The sequence below is a fragment of the Gnatocerus cornutus genome, chromosome 1, assembly GCF_029298725.1.
Source record: "Gnatocerus cornutus isolate USDA-ARS CGAHR chromosome 1, icGnaCorn1.1, whole genome shotgun sequence".
Taxonomy (NCBI): Eukaryota; Metazoa; Arthropoda; class Insecta; order Coleoptera; family Tenebrionidae; genus Gnatocerus; species Gnatocerus cornutus.
The window spans coordinates 33,276,281-33,303,996 of NC_142233.1; the positions used below are offsets into that span (position 1 = coordinate 33,276,281).

A 27,716-nucleotide genomic window follows, 5' to 3' on the forward strand; every position below is an offset into this window, starting at 1 on the left:
ACAGTGGCAAAATGGCCGCCGATTCGGGAATGGATACGTGCCCGTCGCCAGAGATTGCCGACTCCAGGAAGAGGCCGTTGGATGGCGACAACGACAGCGGCGACACGAAACGTTCCCACTTCAGTCCAGGTGAGTCCGCACGCCAATGGCGTTTGACGTTTACCGCCTGACCGACTGTCAAAGCGAGCGGTGTCGGAGAGGCGGCCGCCTCCTGGGGGCGCCGCGCCGTGCGCTCGCACCGACACTCACTCAGTCGCTCGCGCGCCGATGTCCGGTGAGGTCGCGCCTTTGACGACGACGGCCAGATGATAAGCAGCTCGGACACGTTCCATCTGCGGAATTTGGCGAACACGTTGCCGAGTGGTGAGTGTGGGGGCGGTTGGTGGCGGCGGCACCGCCGGCGAAATCGACACGCCTATGTCGATGACGGTGCCACATCACTACGCGGCATTCCGGGGATTCCACAGCTGATGGCGTTTCGTTCGAACGATATTGCCAACATTATTATGTCATAACTGTCAGATGTCTCACATTCAATACTTTTTTTTCACGGTTTTACATATGATAGTGAAAATCTAGGCCACGGTTAATCCCTCTTGATGGTGGGCGGCTAGAACTATACGCGAAAATATTTCTGAATTTTGTTGCCATACACCGGACTCTTATCAATCGGCGTGTGTTGATAACATTCCGTTGTCAAATTTCGTGCTTATTATTCGCATTATCATGGAAATTTTGCTTTTACTGCTTTTAACGACACAAGGGTCAGTGATAGCACTCAATTGTCAGTGTTCGTTCACATGCAAATCTTTTTCTAAACGTCAAAATCTCATGCAATCGTCATTAAATTTTCGTTTGCTTTACTTGACGATTGTCTATTTTCATTACTTAACGGTATTGACAATGACCTTGATACGAACTTTCAGTTGACACATGCATACTATGTCACTTGTCCGTTTTTATTTGAACCACCTGTACGGACACTAGTGTTATAAAAAGTTATAAAAATATTTTTTTATTCTGCATGTAGAGGAACGGAGCACTTTAAATTGACGTTATCAGTTTTAATCTAGTACTAACTATATGTGATTTAAACCCTAAAAACTACGTTTTTCAAAAATCAAAATTGAGAACTCGGTGACAATTAACCTATTATGTTCTTTTTATCGCCAAAAGCATGAAAATGATTAAAAATGTGAATAAAAAGATGAGGTAACGAGATATTTAATAATTCTTCAAAATAATTTTAATTTATGACAATTCCTTCTGAATTCTCTGTTTGGCTACCGTTTTTTCGTCTTATCTCGATTATTTTTGAGCTAAAAAATTTCGGTTTCAAAATTTTGTTCAGAATCAATGCCTCCGTAAGCCCTTTCTCTCTGAGGCGTGAGTTCTGGGACAGCTGTACGTGATTTAAATTCCAAAAACTACGTTTTTCAAAAATCAAAATTGAGAAATCGGGGCCAAACTTAACCTATTATGTTCCTTTTATCGCTAAAAGCATGAAAATGATATAAAAATGTGAATAAAAAGATGAGGTAACGAGATATTTAATAATTTTTCAAAATAATTTTAATTTATGACAATTGCTTCTGAACCGCAATTTGGTTCTTCTGCGGAAACAGAAAGTGTGGAATTTGTTTTAATATTTTTTTTGTGGACCACCCAATTACCCCAATTCAAGGTGGCGCTACTTTCCGGACACCTGTATATTGCTAAATAAATTTCCTAGAGTCGCTCCACCATTCTTTCTAATTTTTTTATCGCCGCCATTTCATTACAGTACTCGTCTCCAAATACTTTTCTTCTACCGACATTATTCTCTTCCATCGAGCCCTAATTTTATCCCGCCATTAGTGAAGTTTTCTCTGCGAACTTTTTATTACAAGTCTGAATGGTCACTCGGAACTGCAATGTCCGAATCGCACACAACCGCATGCCAGAATCTCCGGAGATAAAACTTGAAAATGCAGCAATTTAAAGGTTGAATTATTTTTATCAAGTTTTATTCTTCGTGTCGATGGAGAGATATTACAGCACTTTCTCTCTGTTTTTTTCGCAACTGTTACCGGATGAAAAGGACGGTGTTTTTATAGGCACCAGCTTGAGTTGGTACTAGTGGTAGTTTTTATCCCTAGATCCGCCGATATTTTTTGTTCGCCGCTGTTATTATCTTTGTGTGGGCCGAGAGTCGAACTCTTCTGCATTTCGCCACATCACAACGCATTCCGTGGATTCCAAAGCGGCTATCTCGAACCGGCACAGATCGCTCGAACTTACATAATTCCTTCGGGTTGAAACAAAACGGAGATTCTCCAAGTCAATTGCCAAATCATGCGTAGGAACGCGTGTCGCATGTAAAAACGTCGACGATTCACTTAACAAAATTCTGGTAAAACTCAGGAAGATGATTGATGATAAGCCACTGGGTTTAGAAAGTGGCATCAAAGGTGGGATTGTGGGCGTCGATGAAACGCGACATTGCTTCTTTTATGGAAACGTGGCGAAACAATTCGAGTTAAAATAAAAGAGTTGGAAGAATAACGTGCACAATTAAACTATCATGGAGTTTCTTGGGTTGGGATTAGTAGTTTGCGTTTGTGATCGCCAGGCGATAAGAGAGTTCATTTAGTTAATGTGATGGAGATAATGATTGCTGTTTGCTGGTGAATTCGTCGTAAACAGATATGGGAGTTTGTGTAATTAACAAGCCATGTCGACCGGAAATGGAAGGAAACACAGGCGAAAATTTAAAGAAGAGCAATGGCTGCGCCTCCGAAATCCGGAGTCAAAAAATCCGCGACATTTTGACCTTGGGACCACGTTACATGTGTGTGCACCGATAATACAGCCGCGTCATTGCAGCGATTGAAACAGGGAACCCTGAGGAGAAAGGTTGATGCTGTATGATGACGATGTTGATGAATGACAATGAGGATCTGCCAGCGCAACAAGTGCACCTTTCATTTTTCAACTCGTCTGCTTTCATCGCTTTGCGATTTTTTCCACGTTTTCCCAAACTTTCAAATATGGACAAGGCCGTAAAACAAGGCCGTGACACTTTGAAACTCATCTTAAAAATGTCACGGATTGCTAGAGAAAAAATCCCCAAAAGTAGGGGAGACTGGGGTAAAATGATCCTTTGAGGTAAAATGATTCCCTTAGAAATGTTTCCAAAACTGCCCTTAGTTCCATCTATCAATGAAATGATTAAATTATGTTGCTGAACCTGCGAATATTGCAGACAAGCACCTGCCTGCAGTTCGGCGGATATTCAAAAAAATTACAGCGATATTTGTGTTTTTCCTTGGTTTTTGACATTTTTTAATCAAGTGTATTTTACCTTTCGAATTAAAATTTCAAAATTACACCTGTGGTGTTTTAAAGGATTAGCATTAAACTTTCAATTTTTGTAGATTTAGTTGCAACATTGCTTGTTGTAAATTTATGGATTATGTTCTTTATTCTTATAGCACTTGGGGTAAAACGATCATTTAGGTACTGGGTAAAACGATCTCGATCATTTTACCTCTTATATAAATAATTGTATGATATTTGACAAAATACATTGATAAAATAACAAAAGCGAGAAAAAGAATCTTTTCAGAATGTATTTTTGTTGTACAAAAATGGGCTCATAATTAATCTGCAAGAGTAAACGAAGAGAAAAATATATTCACTTGCAATTTGTGTTTGGCGGAATTAAAAACTTCTAAAATCAGAAAAATTTTTCGTTTCTACAAAAAAATGTAATTCTTTTAATGTTTATTTATGTCTTCAATAAGAGACTCTATTTTGTTGTTACTTCTTGTTATTTAGGTTTATTTTGTTTTTATCTTAATGCTTAAATATATTCACTGTTTCCACTAACTTTTGCTTAACTTATAAAACTTTTTATCATAACACATCCTTACGATGAAAAGGAATCATTTTACCCCAATTGAGGGATCATTTTACTGGTCCATGGGTAAAATGATCCTTCTAGAGTCTTGCACTTAATTCTTATTTTAATGAAAATGGTGCAAAATTTTGGATGCATTTTTAGGCGGACTTGTAGTACATTAGTTCTCAAAGCTCCTGCATAAGTGGTAGATTTATCAATTTAATTTTGTAGCTATGGTGCTAAAGAGAGAGATCATTATACCCCGGTCTCCCCTACACTTCTCCGGTGCCAAAACTAGGTGACATTGACTGTACATGTTTGCAACGACGGCCTTGGGAGCGAATCGATTGAATTTAGATTTTCGCTGGAAATTTGAATAGGGGGACCTTCGCCGACGTTTTGGTAATTGCAACACTGACTGACATGTATGCTAGCCAAGGAATTCCAGGAATATTATTCCTCCATTGAGGTAAACATCCGCAATTTGAAAATAATCAAATCGATCGAAGTCCCAATTTATGATCCATAAAAGCGCGAAAATAAACGCGCAGCTGGTGGCGAAAATCCGGAATTTTTGGCGCCGCGTTTATTTTCGCGATTTCTCACGAGAACTTTCCTCCGATCGATAACTGAATTATCGGCGTGTAAATAAAGGGTTGTTGGACACAAGTGCGACATTATAATCGCGCGAGAAATGTACCGGAAGTTCCAAGATTGTAGAAAAAACATGGCGTGCGATGATTGAAGTCCGCCATCTTGGCTACCTGTGACATTGGAATGTAACGATTTCGCCAAGTAGCAGTGACATTACGCGCGACCTTGAACAAATTAATTTCCCGATTATCTAATCGCAGCATTTGCACAAATTAGAAATTCTTGTGGCGGTTTCTTCGCTGTATCTGTTTTAACTTTTGACACGACGTCCTCGGTCTAGACATCTGGGGCTCGTGTCAGTTTGATGATAATTACGGATAATGGAGAGTTTTGGGGGGTTAGTCTTCGTGTTGCCAAGGAGAAGAGGAATTTAATGAGGTTCCAACTTTTGATTCCTTGAGGCATTGATTAAGTATTAATATCGTCGGCGCAGATGAAAAGTGTCTTTCATGGGTTATTTTCGGAAGGGATGTTTTATATTCGGGGTGGTTTGTAAACTGAAAAAGATAATTTATAAAAAGATCGGAAATATCAGGATTCAGTGAGCTTTGGAAATTAATCTGGACGTCGCTGATAGATCGACGCCGACAGCTGTCAAGTAATTAAGGAAAGATGGCAAAGTAAACAGTTTCTAACCTTCAAATATTTAAATTCTCGGGTTGTTGATTGACAGTAAAATTAAATACTCATGAATACCCATCGAAGTAATGCGAAAATAATAATCCATAATTAATGATGCACTATGAAAATTCAATGCCAACGAAGTGAATTCTCAAATTTGTTGCCATCAAATTCGCTTTATAACCCAAAGGTCGTTAACTTTCACATATTTTTATCGCCATCGTGATTCGAATTGATTTCCATGGATTGTTTAGACAAACAATAAATAGAAGTAGACGAAAAAACGCATGTGCATAGACCAGTTTTTTACGAGCAAAGTATAATTAGATGATTAAAAAAATTCAATGGCGACCACGTTCCAAGGTCAGACCTTAGTCGGCTATGGAATTAGAAACGACATCACCGCAGTGAGTGACAACATCGGACGATTCGCTGCATCAATCTACGACGTGACTTTTCTAATGCGGCGTTTTCTCGATTTGGTTTTTTTATATTTCGTGTTTTGACATTTTTCTTATAAACTGCAAAAGATGAGAATTTGAAATTTTAGGAACAAAAATAAGCGAATAAAACAAATCGAATGACAATATTCACATATTTGTGACACTTCCGGTTATACCGGAAGTAGTAGTCAACTAGCTTATTTAAAATGGAACACTCCATATATGCATTTTCAGATTCTACATCCAAATTAAGGGTCACTTTATGTATAATGTGCTGTACTAAAATTGAACCATTTCAGAGATATTCTGATTTTTGTAAAAAGAATTGCACAACAGAAGTGAAATTTTCTTTCCCGAAATAAATACCCTATAATCTATTTTAAAATCGCCACGTTAACTGGAGAATAAGCACAATACAAACGTACAATGAAATTTTGCATTAACTTTATGTATTGAATACCTATTTCCTACTAAAAATACAGAAAAAAGAGGTGTTTTTACTCTTTTGTTTCCAATTTTTTTAAGAATGCTTTGGAATGGTGACAATTCAATTTTATATGTATAGATGTTTTATAAACAAATTTGGTGGTTCAATAGAAATAAAAAGTTCCCAAAAATCTTTGTGTTAATATTTTTTTTTGTAATGCAAATTTAAAAAAAAAATGGAGATATTTCAGAAATGATACAATTTAGGTATAGCACGGTATATAGAAAGTGATCTTTAATTTGCATATAGAATTCAAAATTACAATAAAATAAAGGTGCTCTATTTAAAATACGCAAGTTTACTCCCACTTCCGGCACAACCGTCACGTAAATGTGAATCTATTTATTCGATTCGTCCTATCCGCTTACTTTTGTCCTAAAAATTTCAAATTTTTATCAATTTTTTTCTGAGAAAAATGACAAAACGTATATACAGGTGTCCCAGAACTCGCGCCCAATAGAGCAAGGGAGAGTGCCGACAGAAATACAGATGATAAATTTCAAAACAAAAATTGAAAGTTTAATAGTATTCGAAAAAGAATACCGTTTTTAGTCTTAACTCGATTATATTTTGAGCTAAAAATTTTTGTTTGGAAATTTTGGTTCAGAATTGTTGCCTTAATAAGACCTTTCTTTCTGGAGCGCGAGTTCTGGGACATCTGTATACGTTTAGAACAGTTAAAGGGTTTTAAAATCATTGCAATCTCGCCGGCTACTGGCGTTCATATTGTTTATGTTTGAACAATTAGAGCACGCATTGCACAATACTCAGCTAAAGGATGTGCGACAGGGCGTCTTCCTTGTTCTACTATTATTCGACATCGATTCCTTCCAATTGAAACAAGCAGCTCGACACTGTCCAGATAACCGCTCTCGAAATAGACAAACAATTAACCAACAGAAGGACAAATAGAAAGGAGAATGAAGTTAGACGAGTTATGATGATGTACAGATCCGTTGCTGTCGTATTTCTACAATATTTCCGATATATTACTTACTGTGTGGGCTTAGAGAAAAATCCGAGAGAAAATTGCGTCCGGACGGATTTCGTTCCTTTTTGACGCCCCGTTATTATGTTGAATCCAATGCGAAAAAAAGGTATTTTGAATACGAGGAAAAGCACGAAATCGATAATTCGAGTGGGATTTTTCCCAAGCGGACGAATTTACGACACGTGCGAACCTATTTTGAGTTAGTGTGAGAGTGGTGACGACACACTGAGATAATTTTACTGCAGTTTTGACATTCGAGGCAGGTGGTTCCGGACGCCCACGATCGGAGGTAATTACGGTGTATTATAAATAACGACAGCCTTGTACTTTGTCGAAGAGAAAATCGATGGGATAAACAAAATAAGCGATTTGTTTACCCGTCGATAATTGTACGTGTATGAACGGGGTTGTCACCAAATTATCCGTGAAGGCTTGAGGAAATTGATTTTCTTATTTTACTTTAACACCCACCGGGAAACGGTGGTTGGAGATCAACTGTTTGTTGGCATTGTTGCCAAGCGATATAATGAGCGATAGCAAAAGTTTAGCAATTTAAAATTTTCAGGTTTTTACCTCATTTAAAAGAGCGACATGTTCCTTGAAATCGAACTCTGAAAAATCCCTTTGTTAATGGGAAACTGGAGCACTAATCAAATTGGCCGACACTTTCGCGTTGAATTTCCCTCCCCCGTGGGACTTCCTTGTTTTGTTTAGACGATGGAAATTACCAGAAATTGGATTGTCCGCGCGTTAAGTCCTTACTTAAACTTGTCGTCGGGAATTATGTAATATCCACGAACCGGCTACAAAGAATTTAAATTGGACCTTCGACGAACCTGTTTCGGAATCTTCCTTTCTATTGCGAATCGATGGGTCACCGACGAAACCGCGAACAAGGTGAAGATTATAAAACCAAAAACGATTGGGAAGCAACGCAACGTTTATTAAAATTAGAGATTTTGAAATAACCACTGAAATTGTAGAAACCCACATGTAACGCATTCGTTAAGTGGCTATTTTCGTCGACGATGATGTAAATCCTGGATTCGTGATGATGAGATTATTTGTCATTTTCGATTGTCATCCGTCGGCCTTGTAATTACAGTGGCACTTCGATGTAACGGACGCTGTACGGGACATTTTGTTACGAGAGATAATGGAAAATTTTATTGTTCCACGTTTTTATCTAACCTTATGAAGCGTTATGTATTTAATAACATAACATTGTTTACAATGTTGTGCAGGTCTGCATCCGTTTCGTAAATATGTTTTGTGCTACGTCAAACAAATCGTTCAAATAGGTCGGATTATGCCGTTAATGTAGTAATTCGCGATGTAATTAATTTTCATACAGTTTGCTCATTGTCGGTTTTTAATTGGGTTCATAACTGCAATGTGTTACAAAGTTTTTGCGCCCGTTTTGTGGCTTGCGATCGAAATACGATTTTAGACGGTAAAATGTCATTACATCAAAGTGTCGTTTAGGTGTAATTAGTTCCGTAGTTCTGCAATAATCGGCAGTTTCTCTTAAGCAAACTGTCGTTAGGAAAGACAATTTGGTTGTGTATTGAAGCACAGAAAATTTTAGTCATACACCGTGTTTCAAAATGATTTTCATCATTCTTTTATGCCGCTCGCATTGTACAAGGTGTTTATAAATGTTTCTAGCATCAAGGGTGGCCCTGGAATTCTTGACATGCACTATTTTGCCGCTTTGTTTTCATAGCGAATGTAACTATCGAGAGATCAAATAAAAACTCATCCTCAGTTGGCTTTAATTTCAAGTCGTGTCTTTTGTTTCTGTCAAGTAATTTAACGTTGCCAACCTGGAAGTTTCTTGAAAATTTTGATGAACGATTTTGACAACGCTGTCATGTTTGATTCACATTACAAAAAGTTTTCTTATGAAAAACTAATCACAACACGGACTTTTGCTTTCCATTTTTTGCATTTCAAGACAGTTTTCAACTTATTACCTCAAAATTGGCAGCCGTCAAAGTGGCAATTAAGGACACGCTGTGAAATTCCAAAGGTAACTGAGGATGAGTTTTTATTTGATCTCTCGATATGTTTAACTACACTTAAAATTTCATTCACGCCAACGATGTTTCAGCTGCAATTTTGTCTTTGATTTTCAGCTTTCAAACCTTATGGTTATCTAGTTATCTAGAACAGTTTTTTTTGTCAAAATTAACTTTGCTCTATGATTGAGGTTAACTGCAAATGTCAGTTGAAACATTTAAACCCACATTTGTAATGAGCGGCAAATTTCTTTGTCATTTTATAGCCACCCTTGATGCTAATATCCATGCACAAAACAAAAGTTACTAAGGTTGGCGAATACAAATCTTCCGATAATTTCTATATTGGGAGGTATTAACTTGATCCTTAAAACTTCTTTTAGGTAGCCTAAAATAAAATAAATGGATCTGACATTAACAAGAAACTTCAAAGAGAGTTAGATTTATGCAGCTCGCCAAGTACACTCTGATTTACCAAAAATCTAAGGTATTTTGATTTTTTTGTTTTGTGAATGGATAGTAGAAACATTTATAAACACCTTGTTCTAGTCACTTTGGACTTCTGTCAATGATGTCACTTGTCAAATGCCAAAATCGCCAATAGAGAAACAACTGAAATAACAAACAGCAAAATTAAGCAAAGGTTGAGTCAGTTTTATCCTTTTTTATCCTCCAGCCGCCCTAGATCACGGACTACCTAATATTTTTTTAAAGCATTTTAAGGTTCTATAACCAACATTCCTATCAGTATCTTTGTAAAGCGGCATTTTTTAATTTGTCCGGTAAATTAGAGGTGACTATACGAAAATCTTTTTGAAACACGGTGTAGACGCCTACAATTTTCAACGAGTTGTTGGCAACACTGAATGAACCCAAAAACCACACTAACCGTCCGAGTTGCGTACCTTTAGCTGCAGTAATTTAGCCCAGCTTCCGTTTAGTTCAATTTAGATCATTTACTCCGATCTAGACCAGTTTAATCCTATTAGCCCATTAGTGCAACCCAGAAATATTTACGTCCTGTAACCTGCATCGATGGTAGATTTGGCGACCTCGCCCGCACCAGTCAATCCATCGTCCAACGGCTCATCAATCCACTTTCGCCTCTCCTGGCGGGTTCCCTCGGGAAACCGTCCCGCCAAACCCCAATAACAAGTCGAACAGGTGTTCGTTTCCGGTCCGGAATCCGCCGGCGTTCCCTTCTTCTTATCCCGAAATAATTGCCGGGACAATAAAATTCCCCCACTCACCTCGTCGTCGCACATTGCGCAACCCGAAAAGAAAATTGTGAAAAATCGTTCCGAAAGTGAAAGTTTGTCGTCCGTTTTGCCGCAACGCCGCAGTTTCGACACGATTTTAAAATGTCACTACAATAGGTGTGTAGTCTTCGTGTGGAAAAAATCGTAGAAATGATAACTGGGGTAATACCTGCATTGAGTCGATCAGGTGTTTTAATGTAGGTCGCGGCGTCGACCTATTTTTAGCATCGCGGAGCGTCGGCGTCCAGTGGCGTGCGTGCACGCTTAAGAACGACCTCCGCAATGACGTCTCTATTTGGAGCAGTGTTTGACTACGGTATGTCAGTGGGTCTAGGCTGGGCGCACTGCTGTCACTTCGCTCGTTTTCGTTTTGTTATTGAAAACTCCATAGAGCGTTCAAGGCAAGAACGCTGCGTCATTCGAATGTTACGCAATGGACAAAGATGCGAGAAATGGACGTTTTCACGCTGCGTATGTCTCTGTAATATAACCACAAGAGGTACCGCATTTACATGCTAATGCAATTGTTTCGGACGATAATCTGACCGTTTAACAGCGGTGATTTACATAAACGCGCGGGGGGGCTTAAGCATCGACGCCATCTTGGCCGACATATTGCCACTCGAAAATCTCGAGCTCTTGGGAAATCAAATTGTTTACACCAGCTGAAGCAAACAAAAGTTAATCGGGATTAAAAAAAAACAGTTTCCGTTATTGACAGGTCATGATTGGGGTAATTATACGAAATTTCATAATGTCCGCGAATTCGTCAAATAGACATTTCAAAACATTTGCATAATCCTTGAATTATTGTCGTTTTGCCGGCGAGTTTATGTTTATTTATAATAATAGCGTGCTATTGCAGAAAAAGCTGAATAAATGAAGTACAATGCTAATTATACAGGTGGTAGGACTGCAATTCTGACGTCACCAGGACCATGGTCTATTTTCGCCATTTATTTGCAAATGCTTCACACATCAATGCTGCCACTTTTTAATCAAAATAAACTTTATTAACCTCGTTCAATATTTTGACAGTTGTCAGGTGATGACACAATCAGCCAATCTCAAAACTCGCCTTTATTAACCGTCATTACGCTTAATAAGTGCTTTTAAATCTGTTCTGATAACACATATCTAAAATTGGTTATTTACACACCGGTGATGTAATAAAATATGATTTTATTTAGCATTCTTATACAAATTGTTACAAAATCGTCTATGTACTGTGCGATTACATAAATTAGAGGCTATGAAATGGGACTTTAAGGTCATTACTGCGCGCAGTTCAATTCATTACAGGTCTATTTATTATGTTCAATAATATCAACTTGAATATTTAAAACGTTGTCTATTTGATTATTACGTGACGCGACAAATTTAGGGGTGCGATCAAAAATGTTTTGTACCGACATCTAAAGGCTATTTTTCCTGCAAAGAATTTTTTCTAGGCGCGAAATTTAAAAAGCGGCTTTGTGATTGGTCGTTCAGCAACAACGCAGATTTTTTTAAACTCCTGCGAAATGTCAAACAAAATCTGTCACATTTGTCAAAGTGTCACTATTTTGTATTTTATTTTAATTTTTTATTTTGTATTTGGTTATAACTTTATAGTTTTTATCATTACATTTTTCGATTATTAATAAACTTGACATTTAGTTGTGGAGCCATCTATTAATCAACTTATCCCTTTTAAGTTCTGCTAATGTTTAAAATTGCTCCTTTATAAACCGGTAAATCCTCTACAGGAAAAATGACGTATAATTATTTGAGATATCTCGATGAAGATGTCGCAGTAATCACGCAACTAGAAATAAGTGCGAAAAGACAAACGGAAATTGTCAGCCTGACAGATGATCTGAATGCGCCTAGCTCGGTTATTCCAATCTTTGTCTTTGGAAACAGACTGTGACGTCAACTTTCCCACTTTTCCTGGAAATTGGAATTAGACATTATGGACGAGTGATTCCCTCGGGATTCACACCGACCGATATCATTTTCGTTTCTTCATTATCTTCCCTCAAACATCTGCCAATATTATCGCCGTTCGGACGTTTGTCTTGACACCATTGACGCAGGAACATTGTTGTCTCTTCCATTGTGAAAAGCGACTATCTTGACGTTATTTACAATTCAGATGTGTGGACTTGACAGTTGTCGGTTTTAATTTATTGTCACGTCCACAAAGTGCGTAATGGAGAACAAAACGAATCAAAACTTTGCGTGTCTTGGGAACAAGTTTAAGGCTCGATCATATGGGTCTAGGTCAAGGCTTGATCCGCCATCTTGGATCTTGGAAAAAAGTCTCTCCGATCGTAAACGAACCCAATTAGTACAGCGATGGGTCCATTGTTTATTTGATACGCTACACCGCCTCACGTTTCCCAACAGGAAACCACCGCATTGGTGCTTTACGTAACTTTTTTCTAATTTCAACAATATAACCTCGAATTTTGTGCAAATCGCTGGCGAAAATCCAAGGCCGCTTCAAATGACACAAAAAATCTCGTACGCTCTTACCTTAAGGTTAACCCCGCACCTAATTCGTTCTTTCGACCGTTATGGAATTTATGTGGAGTAATTTGACGAAAGTCGACAATAAATTATTCCGAAATATCGCACGACCAAATAACGAGGCCAATTTGCATGTTCGTGGAGGAAGGTGGTCGGGAAAAAAAAGGGTTGGGGGTGCGGATTATACAGAAACTGTGTTATTTTTAAAGAAAATAATGTTTGATGTCGGTCCGTTTTGAGTGCCTTATGCGCACTATGCGGATATTTTCGAGCGTTTGGGGTTGGCAGCTTGCCCGGGGTAGTTTTGGATTTATTCGAGGGTAGCGGCATCTGTGGGTCATGGGGGAACTAATCCTTTTAGCCAGTGGCGCCGAAATAAAGGTCGATGCAAGTAATTACGTACTGTAATAAATGTAGATTAATATTAATAACTGTTATTTTGTGGGGGCAATTTGCTCTTTTTAGGGTGATTTGGGCGGGTCCTGACGTGATTATTAATTTTGATTACGATCTTAATTGGGAGTTTTTTCCCTGGTTTAAATCAAAATTCAAAAATTTTCTTTGGCCGGATGTCATGCGTGCCTGAACTTTCTCCGCTGTTGTCTAGTACTAGGAAACCAATTAACGCACTTCAAATTAGTACCGAAACAGGAAACTCTTTAATTGACAGCGGATTGAAGTTTAAAGACAGCAATCAGAGCTACCAACATGATTTAAATTCCAGCGCTTCCATGCGATTTGATTCAATCATGTGTTATTTTTGATTGAATAACAGCTTTATAAAGCATTTACCATCAGCAGACAATTGAATTTGATGCGTTACGTAATGAGGTGCATAATTTTTCAGCCTTGTGCATTTAAATATAACTTCCGGTATAATTTGTATTATCCAGAATTTTTCCATTGGGAATTCCATTTATAGGTATACCTAGATAATGCATATTTCATCTATTTTTAACAACCGGTGATGTTTGTATCTACTCGACAGTAGTTTAACGGAGGTGATTACGATAAGCTCAAGTAAACAAAACACGTGGTTTCCGTTTAAACAAATACCATACAATTTGGTTAAGTAGTATTTACTTTGGAAATTGTGAACAAACGTAAATTATGTTGTTGTGACAGCCCCAGGAGACATTTTCCTTCTTATCACCGTAAAATAACCTCGAGATCCAAAGATTTTGCAGACACGAAAGTGGCGATGTCTTAATTTTAAGACAAACTAACAACACCCTCTGCAAAGCAAATATTTTCTCCTCGTTTGTGAAAATTTTCCAACGACAAACGTAAATGACGTTAACGAATTTAATTTGTATTATGGAGACCTTTTTGCTTGGACTGTAAATATTTTCGCTTTTCTTCCTCCATAAGAAAATTGTTTGCGTCCGCTGAAAGATATAACAAGGGTTGTTTACCTGACGGATGTCGTTTCGTACCCCTCGGAGAGGGTTGGACGATTGTTCTCTATAGTTGGATTTAACTCGAAAATAGTGACGATCATCGATCCACTATAATGTGGTTATTTGCATTTCGACGGGCTAACCTACATTTCGAATCGAGGATTAAAAATACGTTTTAAATTTAGAGGCGGAATCAAAGAGCTTCTGTTTTTATTTTTTGTGTTTGATACTCATTCATTGCTTTTAAATTTGGCATCGATACTGTTTTGAATCATAAATATCCGAGTGGAATTGAAATTGCTGTCGGAATGTGGCCGCCGAAAAATGTGCTCAGATTTATTTCGAATTTCCTCAAACCAATGACACCAAGGTCTCATTAATAAAAACTTAACAGCCGTTATAACCAACCTCGTTTCAATTATTGGCTCTATAATCATCAATAAGTACTCAATACCCCGCGATTATAGAGTGTGTCCATAAATAATTGCTCCACGGCAGTTGGCGCCCGAGAGTCTCGAAGAGCCGCCGCGTCTACTGCCACAATAGGCCATCTGATGTCATTATTTTTGCGGCCTCGTTTCGCTAAACTGTTTGTATTTTTTTACAGGCGGAGATGGAACGTACCATTTCAAAGTCCTGGTGCCGAGTGTGGCGGCTGGCGCCATCATCGGCAAAGGTGGCGAGACCATCGCCCAACTCCAGAAGGAAACAGGAGCGCGCGTCAAGATGTCCAAGTCGCACGATTTTTATCCCGGTAAGTCCCATCGATCTATGATTTCCTGGAATGGAGAGCCCTCTCGCTTTTATCAAATTTGCAAAGAGGGAGTTCCGCTAGTCCCTTGGCGCCGACGGCCGGCTATAAAGCGGTCAATATCAAAGGCAAACTTTTTCTCTTAATTTGTTGCTCTTTTTTCCGTCTCGACGAAGGAGGTTGATCGAAAATCAATTTTCCACCGCGGAAAATTCCGCAATTTCAGTTTTCCGCGACATGGAACATGTGGAGTTTGGCGCCCAACGCGGGGCTGCGGTCGGTCTATTACACTGGCCGACAAAATAAAAGTTAAAACATGGCGTCTTGAGAAAAATTAGTGTACCCTATGTAATTTTGATCGAAGAACACGATGGTGACCTTGAAAAATTTTCAGGACGTCTAGTTTTTGAAATATGAAAAAAAAATGCTAATTTGAGTGTAAAATATTATGTAAATCGCTAAAACCGTTTTTGAAAAATAAAGATTTTATGGTAAAATTTCTGGAACTAGATGTAAATTTCTATCGTTTTCATTCACCAAACTATCTGGCAGTCTTAGTTTTAGATAAAAATAATTTTTTTAATAAAAAAAAATATGTAAGGTAAGTTATTACCCCAACTCACCTTACATAATAAAAATTATTTTTATCTAAAACTAAGACTTTTAGATTGTTTAATGAATGAAAAAAAATTATGTAAGATGAGTTAATACCTCAACTCACCTTACATATATTTTTTTCTTTATCAAAAATTTTTTTTTGTCTAAAACTAATAACGCACTGTAAAACCGAACGAAGCTGTCCATGCAAGTAGCAAATGATTTGGGAGTTCTGTCCACGTTTGAAGTTATCTTTGGCACATACTCTCTTGCCTGCTATTCTAATAAAAGTTTTTTGTGTCAGAATTAATATATATTTTGTTTTTTTTTGTGCAACGTTTTTTGATTCGTTCCCTTCAGATTGGATTTATCTAAATGAGTATACATATATTAAATTAGTAGTAACTTAAGTAACCTTTGTACGCATCAAAGTTATGATTCCTTAAATTTTGTTAAAATTGATCCAAATTTCTATTTAATTGAGACTGAAAATTTTGAATTAGTCTAAATTTCGTTTGATGATCCTGACCTTAGTTTACAGTTGTCATAGATAACAGTAACAGTAATTCAAAAATTAATCACTTTTATTACACTTATTTTTTTCTTTTCTTTTGGGCTTGATACTGACAGTGATGAGGATGATGACAAAGATTTTGTTGTTTTTTAGCAAACCAAATTAAAGAAAAAACTTTTAGATTTTTTCTATTCTATAATCTTTTTTAAATAAGGTAAATTGGGGTAATTTTTTTATGAAAATGACTCAAAGTCGTATTCTGAATGTTACCTAATAAATTGTTGACAATTTTCACATAATTATAGGTATTAAGATAACAAAAAATATTCCGGTAACCGTTTTTGAGACAACTATAAACAAGAAAAAAATTGTTTTTTTTTCATCTAAGAGATTTTTTAAATAGAAATAAGTGATTGTCTTGAGTTTTTGTATATCTTAAAAATTGTGGGTCCTAGAGAATTTTCAAAGTCACCATCGTGATTGCATAAGAATATCAACTTTTTACGCCGACGACAAAAATCGTGTGGACCAGTGTTATCATTTGTTTCCTTGCCTGCGCTTTATCTAAATTCTCTTCATGAATTTTTCTTCGCTGTAGTTTAGGTGCTCGCCGTCCCCGTGGACTTTCTCCGCTCCACGGATCTATGTTTGAAAATAGAGCCGACGAAGCACCTCCTTCGATGTCGTAACATCCGTAACACCGTGCGCAAAAGTGGCCCTGGACGTGTTCTCTACAGCCGTCGTTTACCAAATGTGGCGGTGAATTTTGCATGCGTAGTCGGGGGCGGTCGATGGAGGCTCTCTTTTCTTTTTTCCATTTCATCGTGGCGGCTGTTGTATTTTTGCATAAACTATGTTGACAAAATAAATAACATCCATATATTAGAGTTTGTACACTGCGGAGTTATTATCCTTGACACGGATAATGGTTTTTTGTCCTTTCCCCCGAACCTATTTTCCAAAGCGGACGTTAGGATAAGTCTCGGCGTCGCGGGGGGTTGATCTCCATGGAAAATGGAATGGAAATCTGGAGCAAAGGTCAAGGGAGCGGATTGTTTTGTAAAATTCATAATATAAGGTAAAAGGTCCATTAACTCAGCTTTGTGGAGGGGAAATAGTTTTTACTGGCTTTCAATTTGTATGAAAACCGAGTCGGTGGCTTCTTCAAAGTTCCGGTTCTTTGACGCTCTTCAGTTCGAAGGAAATTCGATTTTGGTTGAGAACCATCTGCAACGATAAAATATAAATCGTGTCACCACGAAAACCTGAAGCACGTCTCTGATTAAAAAAAAAACTGTCACTTTCACTGTCAATTTCAAGGCTACGGGATGAAGTGCAGCAAACTGCACAGCACGACTTGTCACGTAAAAAACGTAGTTTCAATCAGCGATGTGACGTTCTGATTTTTCGAAAATCTAACTTGGCAGCCTTTGAACTTCCGGCGTTCGACTTCGGTCTCCAACAATAAATCAATTACCCCGTCTCTCTGTTGTTCGCTCATCTAATAAATCTTTTATACCAGAAATCAGACAAACTGCCGATGGGTTTCAGTCGATCAAATTGACATCGTCAATGCACACCGATTCGAGCACATGCTGATACTCTTTTTCATTTACCGTTCCATAAATCTCGGCGGCCATTGTACGTACGTAAGTCCTGCGTTTAATTCCCGGCAACAAATCACGACAAGTTCATTTTCTGGTCACTGGAGGGTCCCGGTATTAACTCGTGCAAACGGGAAAGTCCTGAAAGAATCGCGGGATTAGACGGCGAGTCCTGTTTATCCGGAGACAAGTGGTACGGGGTCTTAACTATACATATTTGCCCGAATTTCGCATTCGGCACATACGAATCTCGATTATGTCCCAAAAACACGCCCGTCCGCTCCTCCGCAAACATCTCTTCTTCCTGTTGTTTGCTTTACTGAAGATCGATGGTGAAAATACGAATTTTTCCCAAAGGTATACATTGTGCCCACACGAAAATCAATTGGTGGGCACATTGTTTCGGTGCGCAATTATAACACTGGTCAACACGTTTTTTGTCGTCGGCGTAAAAAGTTGACCTTCAAGATACTCTAGGACCCCCAGTTTTTGAGATATATAAAATTCAAGATATTCATTTATTTCTAATCAAAACATCTTTTAGATGAAGAAAAATATCGAAAAAGAAAAAACATTTTTTCTTGTTTAGTTGACTCAAAAATAGTTGACTGAATATTTTTTTGTTACCATGATACCCATAATTATATGAAAATTGTTAACAATTTAAAATATGACTATGTCAATTTTCATAAAAAAAATTACCCCAACTTACCTTGTTTCGAAAAAAAAAATTATAGAATAGAAAAAAAATCTAAAATTTTTTTTTAATTTGCTATGCTAAAAAACAACAAAATTTTTGTCATCATGCTCATCCCTGTCAGTATCATGATTTTCCAAAAAAAAGTCCAAAAGAAAAGTAAAAAATATGTGTAATAAAAGTGATTAATTTTTGAATTACTGTTGCTGTTATCTATGACAACTGTAACCTGAGTCAGGATCATCGAACGAAATTTAGACTAGTTCGAAATTCTCAGTCTCAATTATAGTCGGAATTTTATAACTTTGGTTTAACGCCGCCAAATGACGATTTGAATTTGTCGAATCAAAAAATGGCTAGCCTCCTTTACTCAACATAACCAAAATTTGACGGCTCAAGTGTCATACATGTCAAGAAGATCTGCGGTTTTGCGAGAATTCAATTAATCGTGAAAGTTTCGTCGATTTTGATGATGTTTCATCTTCTAATGTGTGGACATTTCTACCCCGACTTTTAGCAAATATCGACGAACTATCAAAATTTTGCAGAGTGAATCAGACTTCCAGCTGAAATTCAATTGGCCCAAAAGGTAGGCGGAGTTAAACCAAAGTTACAAAATTCTGACTATAAATAGAAATTTGGAACAATTTTAACTAAATTTAAGGAATCATATTGTTATAGAACAGAAAAAAATCTAATGTTTTTATTTAATTTGGTATGTTAAAAAAAAACAACAAAATTTTTGTCATCAATGCTCATCGTCATCACTGTCAATATCAAAATTTTCCGAAAAAAGTCAAAAAGATAAGTAAAAAGTAAGTGTAATCAAAGTTTTATTTTTGAATTGCGTGTTTTTTGTATATTTTCATTGATACTGTGATCTATGACAACTTTAATATGAGTTAGGATCATCGAACTTAATTTAGACTAGTTCTTAAATAGAATTTTAACTAAATTTAAAGAATCAAGTACAAAAGTTACTTAAGTTACTACTACTTTCATGTACATACTAATTTATCTAAATCCAATCTGAAAGGAACGAATCAAGGAACGTTACACAAAACACAAAACAGAAAATAATTGTTAAGATAGCTTTACAGTTCACCAAACGATCTAGTGCGGTTGTGGCTTTGACTTTTTAAATCGTTTACTACCACTTTACAGCAAACCCCCATAAACATAAACATCCTCAAGTGGTTGGGTCTTATCTGCATTAAAATGAAGCGCTAGGCTAGACATATTTTGGGGAATTCCATTGTTTCGATTTGTAAGACTGACCAGCTGGGTAAAAGTATTTATTGCTGTTCAGACCTAACCATTTGAGGATGATTGTTTATGAGGGTTTGCGGTAAGATGGCTGTAAACGATTTAAAAAGTCAAAGCCATAACCGCACTAGATTGTTTGGTAAACTGTAGACGTGGACAGCCCACTAAAAATCTGTTACTGCCTGCACGGGCAGCCTTATTCGGTTTTACACCGTCTCTGATATTACCCCAACTTACCTTACATAACTTTTTTTTTCTTTATCCAAAAATTTATTTTTATTTCAAACTAAGCCTACCAGATAGCCTACCAGCTAGGTAAATGAAAACGCCAGAAAATTTTGTCTAGTTTCCGAAATTTTACCATAAAATCTTTATTTTTCACAAACGGTTTCACCAATTGATTTTAGATGATTTTAGATGCTTTTGCACTCAAATTAGCAGTTTTTTCATCCCTCAAAAACTAGACGTCGTTTTAACTTTCATTTTATCGGCCAGTGTAATTATATGGTACGGAGGGTTCGGTGGCGGCGGCGTATGAAATTGTAGCCACCACAATCCCGCAATTAAGTTCGGTGAGGGAAATCGTCGGACCTAATTAAATTTCCTGTCGAATTATTTACTAATTACGCCGATTTTTCGAAAAGAGAAAAGAATGGGAAAACGATGGGGCTGCGCCGTGATTTCATTTAACAAATTGGAAAAAGATTGTTGTGTTTCAAAAATGTAATTAATTAGCGGCGGAGATATGACGGGGGTGGCGTCACAAACGGGTGTTTAGACTAGGGGTGGATTTCGAGCTTCATTAATTACGAAAAAATGTACAAGCGGATTTTTAATTGTTGTTGGGAGAAAAAACAAAGTGTGCTAGGTAACAGGTTTTGAAAAAACGACGTCAGGTGGTCTATGGACGAAGTGACGTATGTCGTAGTTGCAATGACAGTTTCATCTCGCGTTAGCAAGCTGCGCGGCCTTGCATTTTTCCATGCAACCTGGAAATAATAAAATGACGTTGGATGTAGCATGCATATAACGCACCTGTCTCTAGCAAAAAATAAGTTCTTTGTCGTAACCTTGTCTCAGTTACCTCTTTTTTAGTCGTTAACTCCGCTGCAATATGCTAATCGCCCATTTTCGATTATATAATGGCATTCGCAAAGTGTGTCAATTACAAACTTAATTACTTTCCATTAATTCCCATGTAATTACGTCTATTATAACGACAACCGGAATGTCTAATCGAAGCGTACGTCTTGTTTTTCTTCGTTTTCCCCCCACAAACGTCAAGATCAAGAACGGGCGGATTACTACCTAAGCCCTAGAGCACAACATTTCGAATTTCGCCGAAAACTTTGAATACGACTAACAATCCACAAATTGAATTACTCAATTTGAATGTCTGTTTGGTTTGGCTCTCGACGCCGATCCCCTAAATGCGACTTTTCCCACGTGGTTATGTAACAAATCCAATAAGATAAGACGCGTCGCGCCGCCCTCTTTTACAGCTCAATCGCGCCGAAAAGATGGACTGCTATGACGTCATTAATCTCCACGAGGCGAGAAAAACGCGCTTAAAAATGTAGAGATAATGATTGGCGCCCAGCGCGGGGCCGTCTTTTGGGTCCTTGGAGCCGGATGATCGATGAACGAGCGACAACAATAACGACCGTCTCTGCGTAATTCCCGTTGATTGCATAATGGGCTTTTCCTGGTGGTGCATCTCGCGAACGTCGTCGATTCTCCTCTTTGATTAAACTGATTGGTTTAGTGGAGCGCGGAATTGGATTTAATAACCGCGCATTAGAACAATGCTTCGCGAAGGCGGCCGTCCTTGGCACGTACAATGTGTGAACGAAAAATGCGCCGGGCCAAGAAACGAGGAAAATCGAAATCAGCTGTTGGCGGCACGCTCAATGCTGCAACGCTTAATTATAGATGGAACGGTGGAGATTTTCCGAAATTTCTGCATAACACTGCGGAAACTGTTTTTTTTTTTCTCAAAATTTTTCGGTGGAAAAATTATTTTAAGTCTCTCTTATTATAAATAGATCCGCAAATAATTTACATTGTCATATTGTGAGCACTTTTTAATTCGCAGTGAGAAAAACAGCAACAGAAATTTTTGAATTTTTTTTCTCTTAATATAACGACATTTCGACAAAACCAATGATGACATGTCAAAAAGTACGTTAGTCTCTAACGATAAATATGGAAAAAATAACATAATTATTTTTGTTGTTACATAGTGTAATTAGCTCGTTGTAACTAAGTTTGTTTTGTTACAGGAACGACGGAACGTGTGTGCCTGATCACCGGTAGCGTGGACGCAATAATGATAGTCGCAGATTTTATAGCTGATAAGATAAGAGAGAAACCCGATTTGACCAAACCGTTGGTAGAAACCGAAAGTAAACTTATGCAAGATAGAGACAAACAAGTGAAGATTTTGGTGCCGAATTCGACGGCTGGTATGATCATCGGCAAGGCGGGTAACTACATAAAGCAGATTAAAGAAACCAGCGGTTCTTACGTGCAGATTTCTCAGAAGGCCAAGGATGTGAGTCTGCAGGAAAGATGCATAACTGTTATAGGTATGAAACAATGGCCTTGAAAACGCGTCACGCTCATTATGTCATCGATGCAACCTGCTAACTAACTCATGTCTTTTTAGGTGAAAAAGAACAAAACCGACAGGCGTGTCAGATGATCTTGAGTAAGATAGTGGAGGATCCGCAAAGCGGCACGTGTTTGAACGTATCGTACGCGGATGTTAACGGTCCAGTAGCCAATTACAACCCCACGGGATCGCCGTTTGCGCAACAGAACGCCGGCAGTGCGTTTAATGCATCGACGGCGAGTCTCAACAGCGGACTTAGCTCGGTCTCTCAAAGCATCATGCTCAACGGAGGGCTCAATCTCAGTCTGAACCTCAACGCGCCGGGACAGAACGTCGGCACCGTCACGGCGCAGCTGTTGGATCACATTAAAGTAAGCGCCGGCGAACGACCCAGACATTTAAAGAACCATATTAAGCAAGAGTTTTTATCTAGGACGGTGTTTTTATTAATTAACAATTGGAGACTAGTCGGATAGACTCGGCTCGCCTTGGCATGAATGTTACTTCTCGTGAGCGAGCGGTAGCGAGCCGAGTCGTTGCATAATTTACATGTGTTAATTTAAGCACCTGAACCTCGGAATAATTCGCATAAGGCTGATTTTTTGTGTGGACCTTTATTTTATTGTTCTAACCAAAAGTTACGCGGTGCCACATGTCAAAGAAAACAATTCTTTGCAAATATCTCATCACGGATGATTCCAACAGCAAAAACAACAATTATAAAAATTGTACCTTATCAAATTTGCAAGAAAAACAACAAGATTTCAAAATATAGTGATTTTTTTGAAATTGGAGATAGACCCTTATGCTTCTGAGGTACCGAAATGTTTCTAGCATCAAGGGTGGCTACGAAATGTCAAAGAAAAAATTAAATTTTTATTGAAAGGATAAACCAAAATTTCCTTCCATTTATTATAAAATTTCGTAAATTTGGTAATTTGAACGCCAAGACAATCAAAATTAGAGCCGTTATTACTTTCGACGCGTTTATTAACTGTGCTAAATGCCAAAATATTAGAGCAAGAAAGAACAATTTTAGAAATTTTTGTTCTTCGAAAGAATGAAAAATGCCACTATTTTCTCTAAAATTACGTAACTTTGACAATTAAAACACTAAATCAATGAAATTTGTAGACGTAAAAAAAAGCAATTTTGGAATTTTTTATTTTTAGACCGAATCAAATTTCAACCAGTTTCTATAAAATTCCGTAACTTTGCTAGTTTTGTCGGCAATGGTTGAAAACCATTTTTGCTTTTAAGAACTCTAAAGGATTTAATTTTGCGTGAAAAAGTTAAGTTTTTATACCACAGTGAGTGCATAGTAATTTCCGCAATTTATCTTACCTGAATCTTAAGTAATGAGTCTAAATTGTTCGATTTTAACAAAGATATACATAAAATCCATCTTGTTCTTTTGAGGACTCTCAAAAACTAAGAAGTTCTTGAAGAAAATAGATACCATGAAAAAGAAATTTGCAGAAGATTAATTTCATAAGTTGAAAAAAAAGGCAGTAAGTTCTATATTTAGACTGTGGTGCACAAAATAATTCTTGAAATTTTAAAAAATACTTTCATATCTCGAAAATGGTAACTGCTACAAAAAATATTACGAGTTTTTTTTTTGTGGCAAATTTGATAAGGTACAATTTTCATAATAAGTATTTTTGCCATTGGAATCACCAGTGACAAGATATTTGTTTTCTTTAACATTTACCATCGCGTAACTTTTTTAGCAGCACACCTATAGATGGGGACTTTTGACATTTTGTTTGAAACAATAAAATGAACGTCCACAAAAAAATCAGCCTTATGGGTTAAATGCGAGATTGTTCTTAATTTTGACGTTTTTGTGTTTTTTTTCAGTTGCAGTTGCGCAACACGGGTTTTTCCGACTCGCACATAGTGGAGATTTGCGCGGCGTTGTCGGTGCTGGCAAAGTATGGTATCTTGGCGATGGGTTTGGGTCTGAGTAGCGCGCACACGGGTGCGTTGCCGGTGTCTAGTTACTTGGGTGTGATGGACCAAGCGAGTGCAGCGACCGCGAACACGGGAGTCTTCGGACCGATCGGTGGTCAAGTCAGTTTAGCAGAATGCCATTTGGGTGAGTCCATGATCACGATGTCGCAAGGGCCATTATTTGGTACTAAGGAGGACCTATTTGTGAACATTGCAGGTACCACGTCCCCAACTCCACGAACCAATCTAGAAAGGTATGATTCAACATTCGATCCATTCAGACATCAAAGTTCACCCGCAACAGCACCCATCTCAATCAACAATAACAGCTTTGGTCTAGGTACAGGTCAACAAATGGCTGTGCTAAGTAAAAGTCCCACGCCTGCGGAATTAAATGGTGCTAAAGACACTAAAAATGTCGAAATTGCAGAAGTAATTGTTGGTGCTATTTTAGGTAATGGGCGATTTAACATCCATCATTCATTTTTATGACGTGACTTTGATTGTCGATCGTCGGGTGGTGGCCTGCCTTTAAGACAGAGGCGGCTCGTCACCCGACTTGTCAGACTCAACGAGACAATGTATGTTTTTTGCAGGTCCTGGGGGCCGTTCGTTAGTTGAAATTCAACAGTTGAGCGGGGCCAACATTCAAATATCTAAGAAGGGTATTTTCGCGCCGGGAACTCGCAATAGAATAGTGACCATATCGGGTAGTCCGCAATCGATAAACACGGCCCAATATCTGATCGAACAACGCATCTCTGAAGAAGAACTGAAGAGGGCACGAAACAACGGCCTTGGTACTCTAACCATGCAGTGATGGCGTCAAATTTTATTTTCACCCAGATTGTTCAGGTACACGCAACAGAGATTGTTAATGTTTTAGCAAAGAACGTTATTTTTATTTCCAGTTTAAATGTATAATAGGGAGACATTTTTAATTGTTGAATATTTTTAAACGAAAGTTATTTATGACGATGACTCAAGGCAAATTGCGCAAGGCTGTTTATATACAATGTGAACTTTTTAAGATGTACACCTATTTACATTGTTTGTACCGCGGGTAGAATGGAAATTTTTTATATAGTCAATTCCTTGAAAATGTGATGTGATTTGTTATTTATTTTGTTTTGTTTTTACTGTAAGAAGTGAATCTCGGACGTACCGACCTTGCGACGTCACAGATTCACTTCCATGCCGAAATTTTCGTTGTTCTGTTTGATGTAATTTCAAAGTTTAATTATAACGAAACAAGTGGTAATGATCTGATTTTAAGACTAGACTAGTGTGAACGAGAAAAATTGTGATTCTTCATTCATTCGCATCATTATCAACACTCTGATGTTTGTACCCATTCATTTGCTTGTATATATTTTTGTTAGTTGTTACGGTGCGCACGCCACTGGCGTGTCGGTTAAGTTAGAGGTGTGTGCGTATGGATTGGTAGCGGTCATCCGATTCCTAAATTTCGTACCTGCTAAAACCTCATCAATATGACGACGAGACGTTTGGCTGGCCAAAGACCATATTGATTGATTCATTTTGATTCGTTACCAATCGTGAGATTTATTTTTCGGGGCCGAAGAGGCATGACATTGTAAATAGTCATAGCGATAGTCATCTATACTCACCCAACTCTGCTGTTATTCCTTCTATAGATCTATATATTATTATTAAAAGAATATATATGAAGATTAATGTAACTAAAAATTATATATTGTTGTTATCGCATGTTGTTAATATTGTTAATGTTTGGACACTCGCTGCTGAATATTTAACAAAGCCGTTGACTAATCGACTTACATGCGTTAACCGGGCATATTCCTAGGGTTAATTTCTTCTTATCTATGCAGGTCATAGACATGGTCATGACGTGGTAAGGTGGCATTCCATTTAACCGAGAGAAAGAGAAAAATAACTATAGTTTTGTTACGATAATGTTTTATTTTTTTATTTTCGATTGTTGACGGAATAGTTAAAATATTAAGACGCCGTTAACACAACATAGTTTCATTGTCTAAATGTATGTGATCGCCGTAGTTTCATAATGTTGAGTCAAAGATATTAATATTCTCTAAACGATTGTTCAAGATTTGTGCGCTTTGTAAATCAAAGATTTTAAAAAAATGGTCTATATTTCATGTTAAATCTCTAGATTTTAAGATTGTTTTGTTTTAGTTGTTGCTTCTCCACGTTTTAACATGCCTCATATAGGGTGTTCGGAAACGTAGAAATTCTATGCTCTCACACTTGACTTGCTGGTGCTTTTTTATTTATCAAGTTTTCATCTCACACATATACGGGGTGGTACAAAAATATTAGAATAAGTATTCCGTTGGGAAAAGTGACATGATTCATTATTAAATTATATTTGTTGTAATTTTTCGTGTGTGGTCATAGAATGTCTTTGTTTCCGCCGAACTTACTTTGATATGAAAAAACTGTTCTATATACAACATTACTGTTGCTGTGATATTCACATCTGTGGGGTTACCTGTCGGTTTGCCCGTCATCGCGAAATATTGTGCAATATAATATAAAGTGACGTGGTTTGTCTGTCGGGGATGACGGGCAACCCACCGCTCTCGGGGTAACTGTGAATTTAGCTAGAAGTTCATATGATATATATAGTCACGTGGTTGCGTCCCGTGGTCAATCTCATGTCACTATGACATTAAATCCAACGCCATCTCTCCATTCTCTCCACAGTGCAAATCAAAGTGACCTTCATCAGACGTAAACAATGTTGTGACTAGTCTTCGTTTGTTTTCGTGTGACGTGTTTAATGTCACGGTGACAACGACGCACATTGTGCGCCGCCACTGCTTTCTCAGTGTCGGTTCGGGCGCTTTTTAAGTAAAAAGTTAAGAGAGGCCTATGACGGCGCCCGAACCGACACGTCCTTTTAGCCATTATGATTTATTTTTAAGTTAAAGGTTTAGTCATTTCGTGGTAAAATAGCTTAGGTTAAGTAAATCGGGGCTAAAGGTACCTTATATTGTGTGTGTGCATGTGGCCCACCGGCAACATCCGATGAGTTACCAATTTTTTAGGGGAAGTGTTTTCGTTGTGTTGTCAAAATTTGATCGATACGTAACGAAAGTAGTTACATTAGTCAGAATTGTTTGTACAGTGATATAGTTTACAGTTTTAAGAGGTGACACGGGTTATAGTTCTTTCAAGAGCCGCTGTGGCGTCGCCGTCGGGTCCTCGATGGACCCGACGCCGGTGTCGTTTTTGTTTGTTTCTTTTTTTTTTAATAATTTAGTCCACAGCATTGTCAAACACACTATAATTCAATAAAATCCATAGTGCCATATATCGTATTATTCATGATCCTCATGACACGCAACATTAACATGTCCATGGAGCACTCTATTGCGAAGCCTTCGAAGGGACAATCATTTTGCGAGATTTGGCTCATTATCAAATTCCAAAAGAGTG

The 27,716-nt window shown here is 37.8% G+C and overlaps 1 protein-coding gene across 3 annotated transcripts; it reads left to right on the plus strand.

The window, feature by feature from the left end:
• Positions 1-27,591, plus strand: ps (RNA-binding protein Nova-1-like protein passilla). Of its 3 annotated transcripts, XM_088050884.1 has the most exons (7): positions 1-129; positions 14,881-15,027; positions 21,985-22,290; positions 22,371-22,687; positions 24,180-24,417; positions 24,490-24,726; positions 24,869-27,591. In XM_088050884.1, the coding sequence occupies exons 1-7, from the start codon at positions 12-14 to the stop codon at positions 25,090-25,092; spliced, it is 1,587 nt and encodes a 528-aa protein (XP_087907010.1). In that variant the 5' UTR covers positions 1-11; the 3' UTR covers positions 25,093-27,591. The 3 variants fall into 3 exon arrangements, with proteins under 3 accessions (XP_087907010.1, XP_087906993.1, XP_087907001.1); XM_088050867.1 differs by having other exon boundaries at positions 24,180-24,726; XM_088050875.1 differs by lacking the exon at positions 1-129 and adding an exon at positions 253-363 and having other exon boundaries at positions 24,180-24,726.
• The last annotated feature ends 125 nt before the right edge of the window (positions 27,592-27,716 follow it).

Excerpts from the sequence above, each read along its gene's own strand:
- ps (XM_088050867.1), top strand. The coding sequence starts at position 12 with ATGGCCGCCGATTCGGGAATGGATACGTGCCCGTCGCCAGAGATTGCC. Across the intron at positions 22,291-22,370 it reads AAGATGCATAACTGTTATAG|GTGAAAAAGAACAAAACCGA; the intron begins GTATGAAACAAT and ends ATGTCTTTTTAG. Across the intron at positions 24,727-24,868 it reads AATTGTTGGTGCTATTTTAG|GTCCTGGGGGCCGTTCGTTA; the intron begins GTAATGGGCGAT and ends TGTTTTTTGCAG.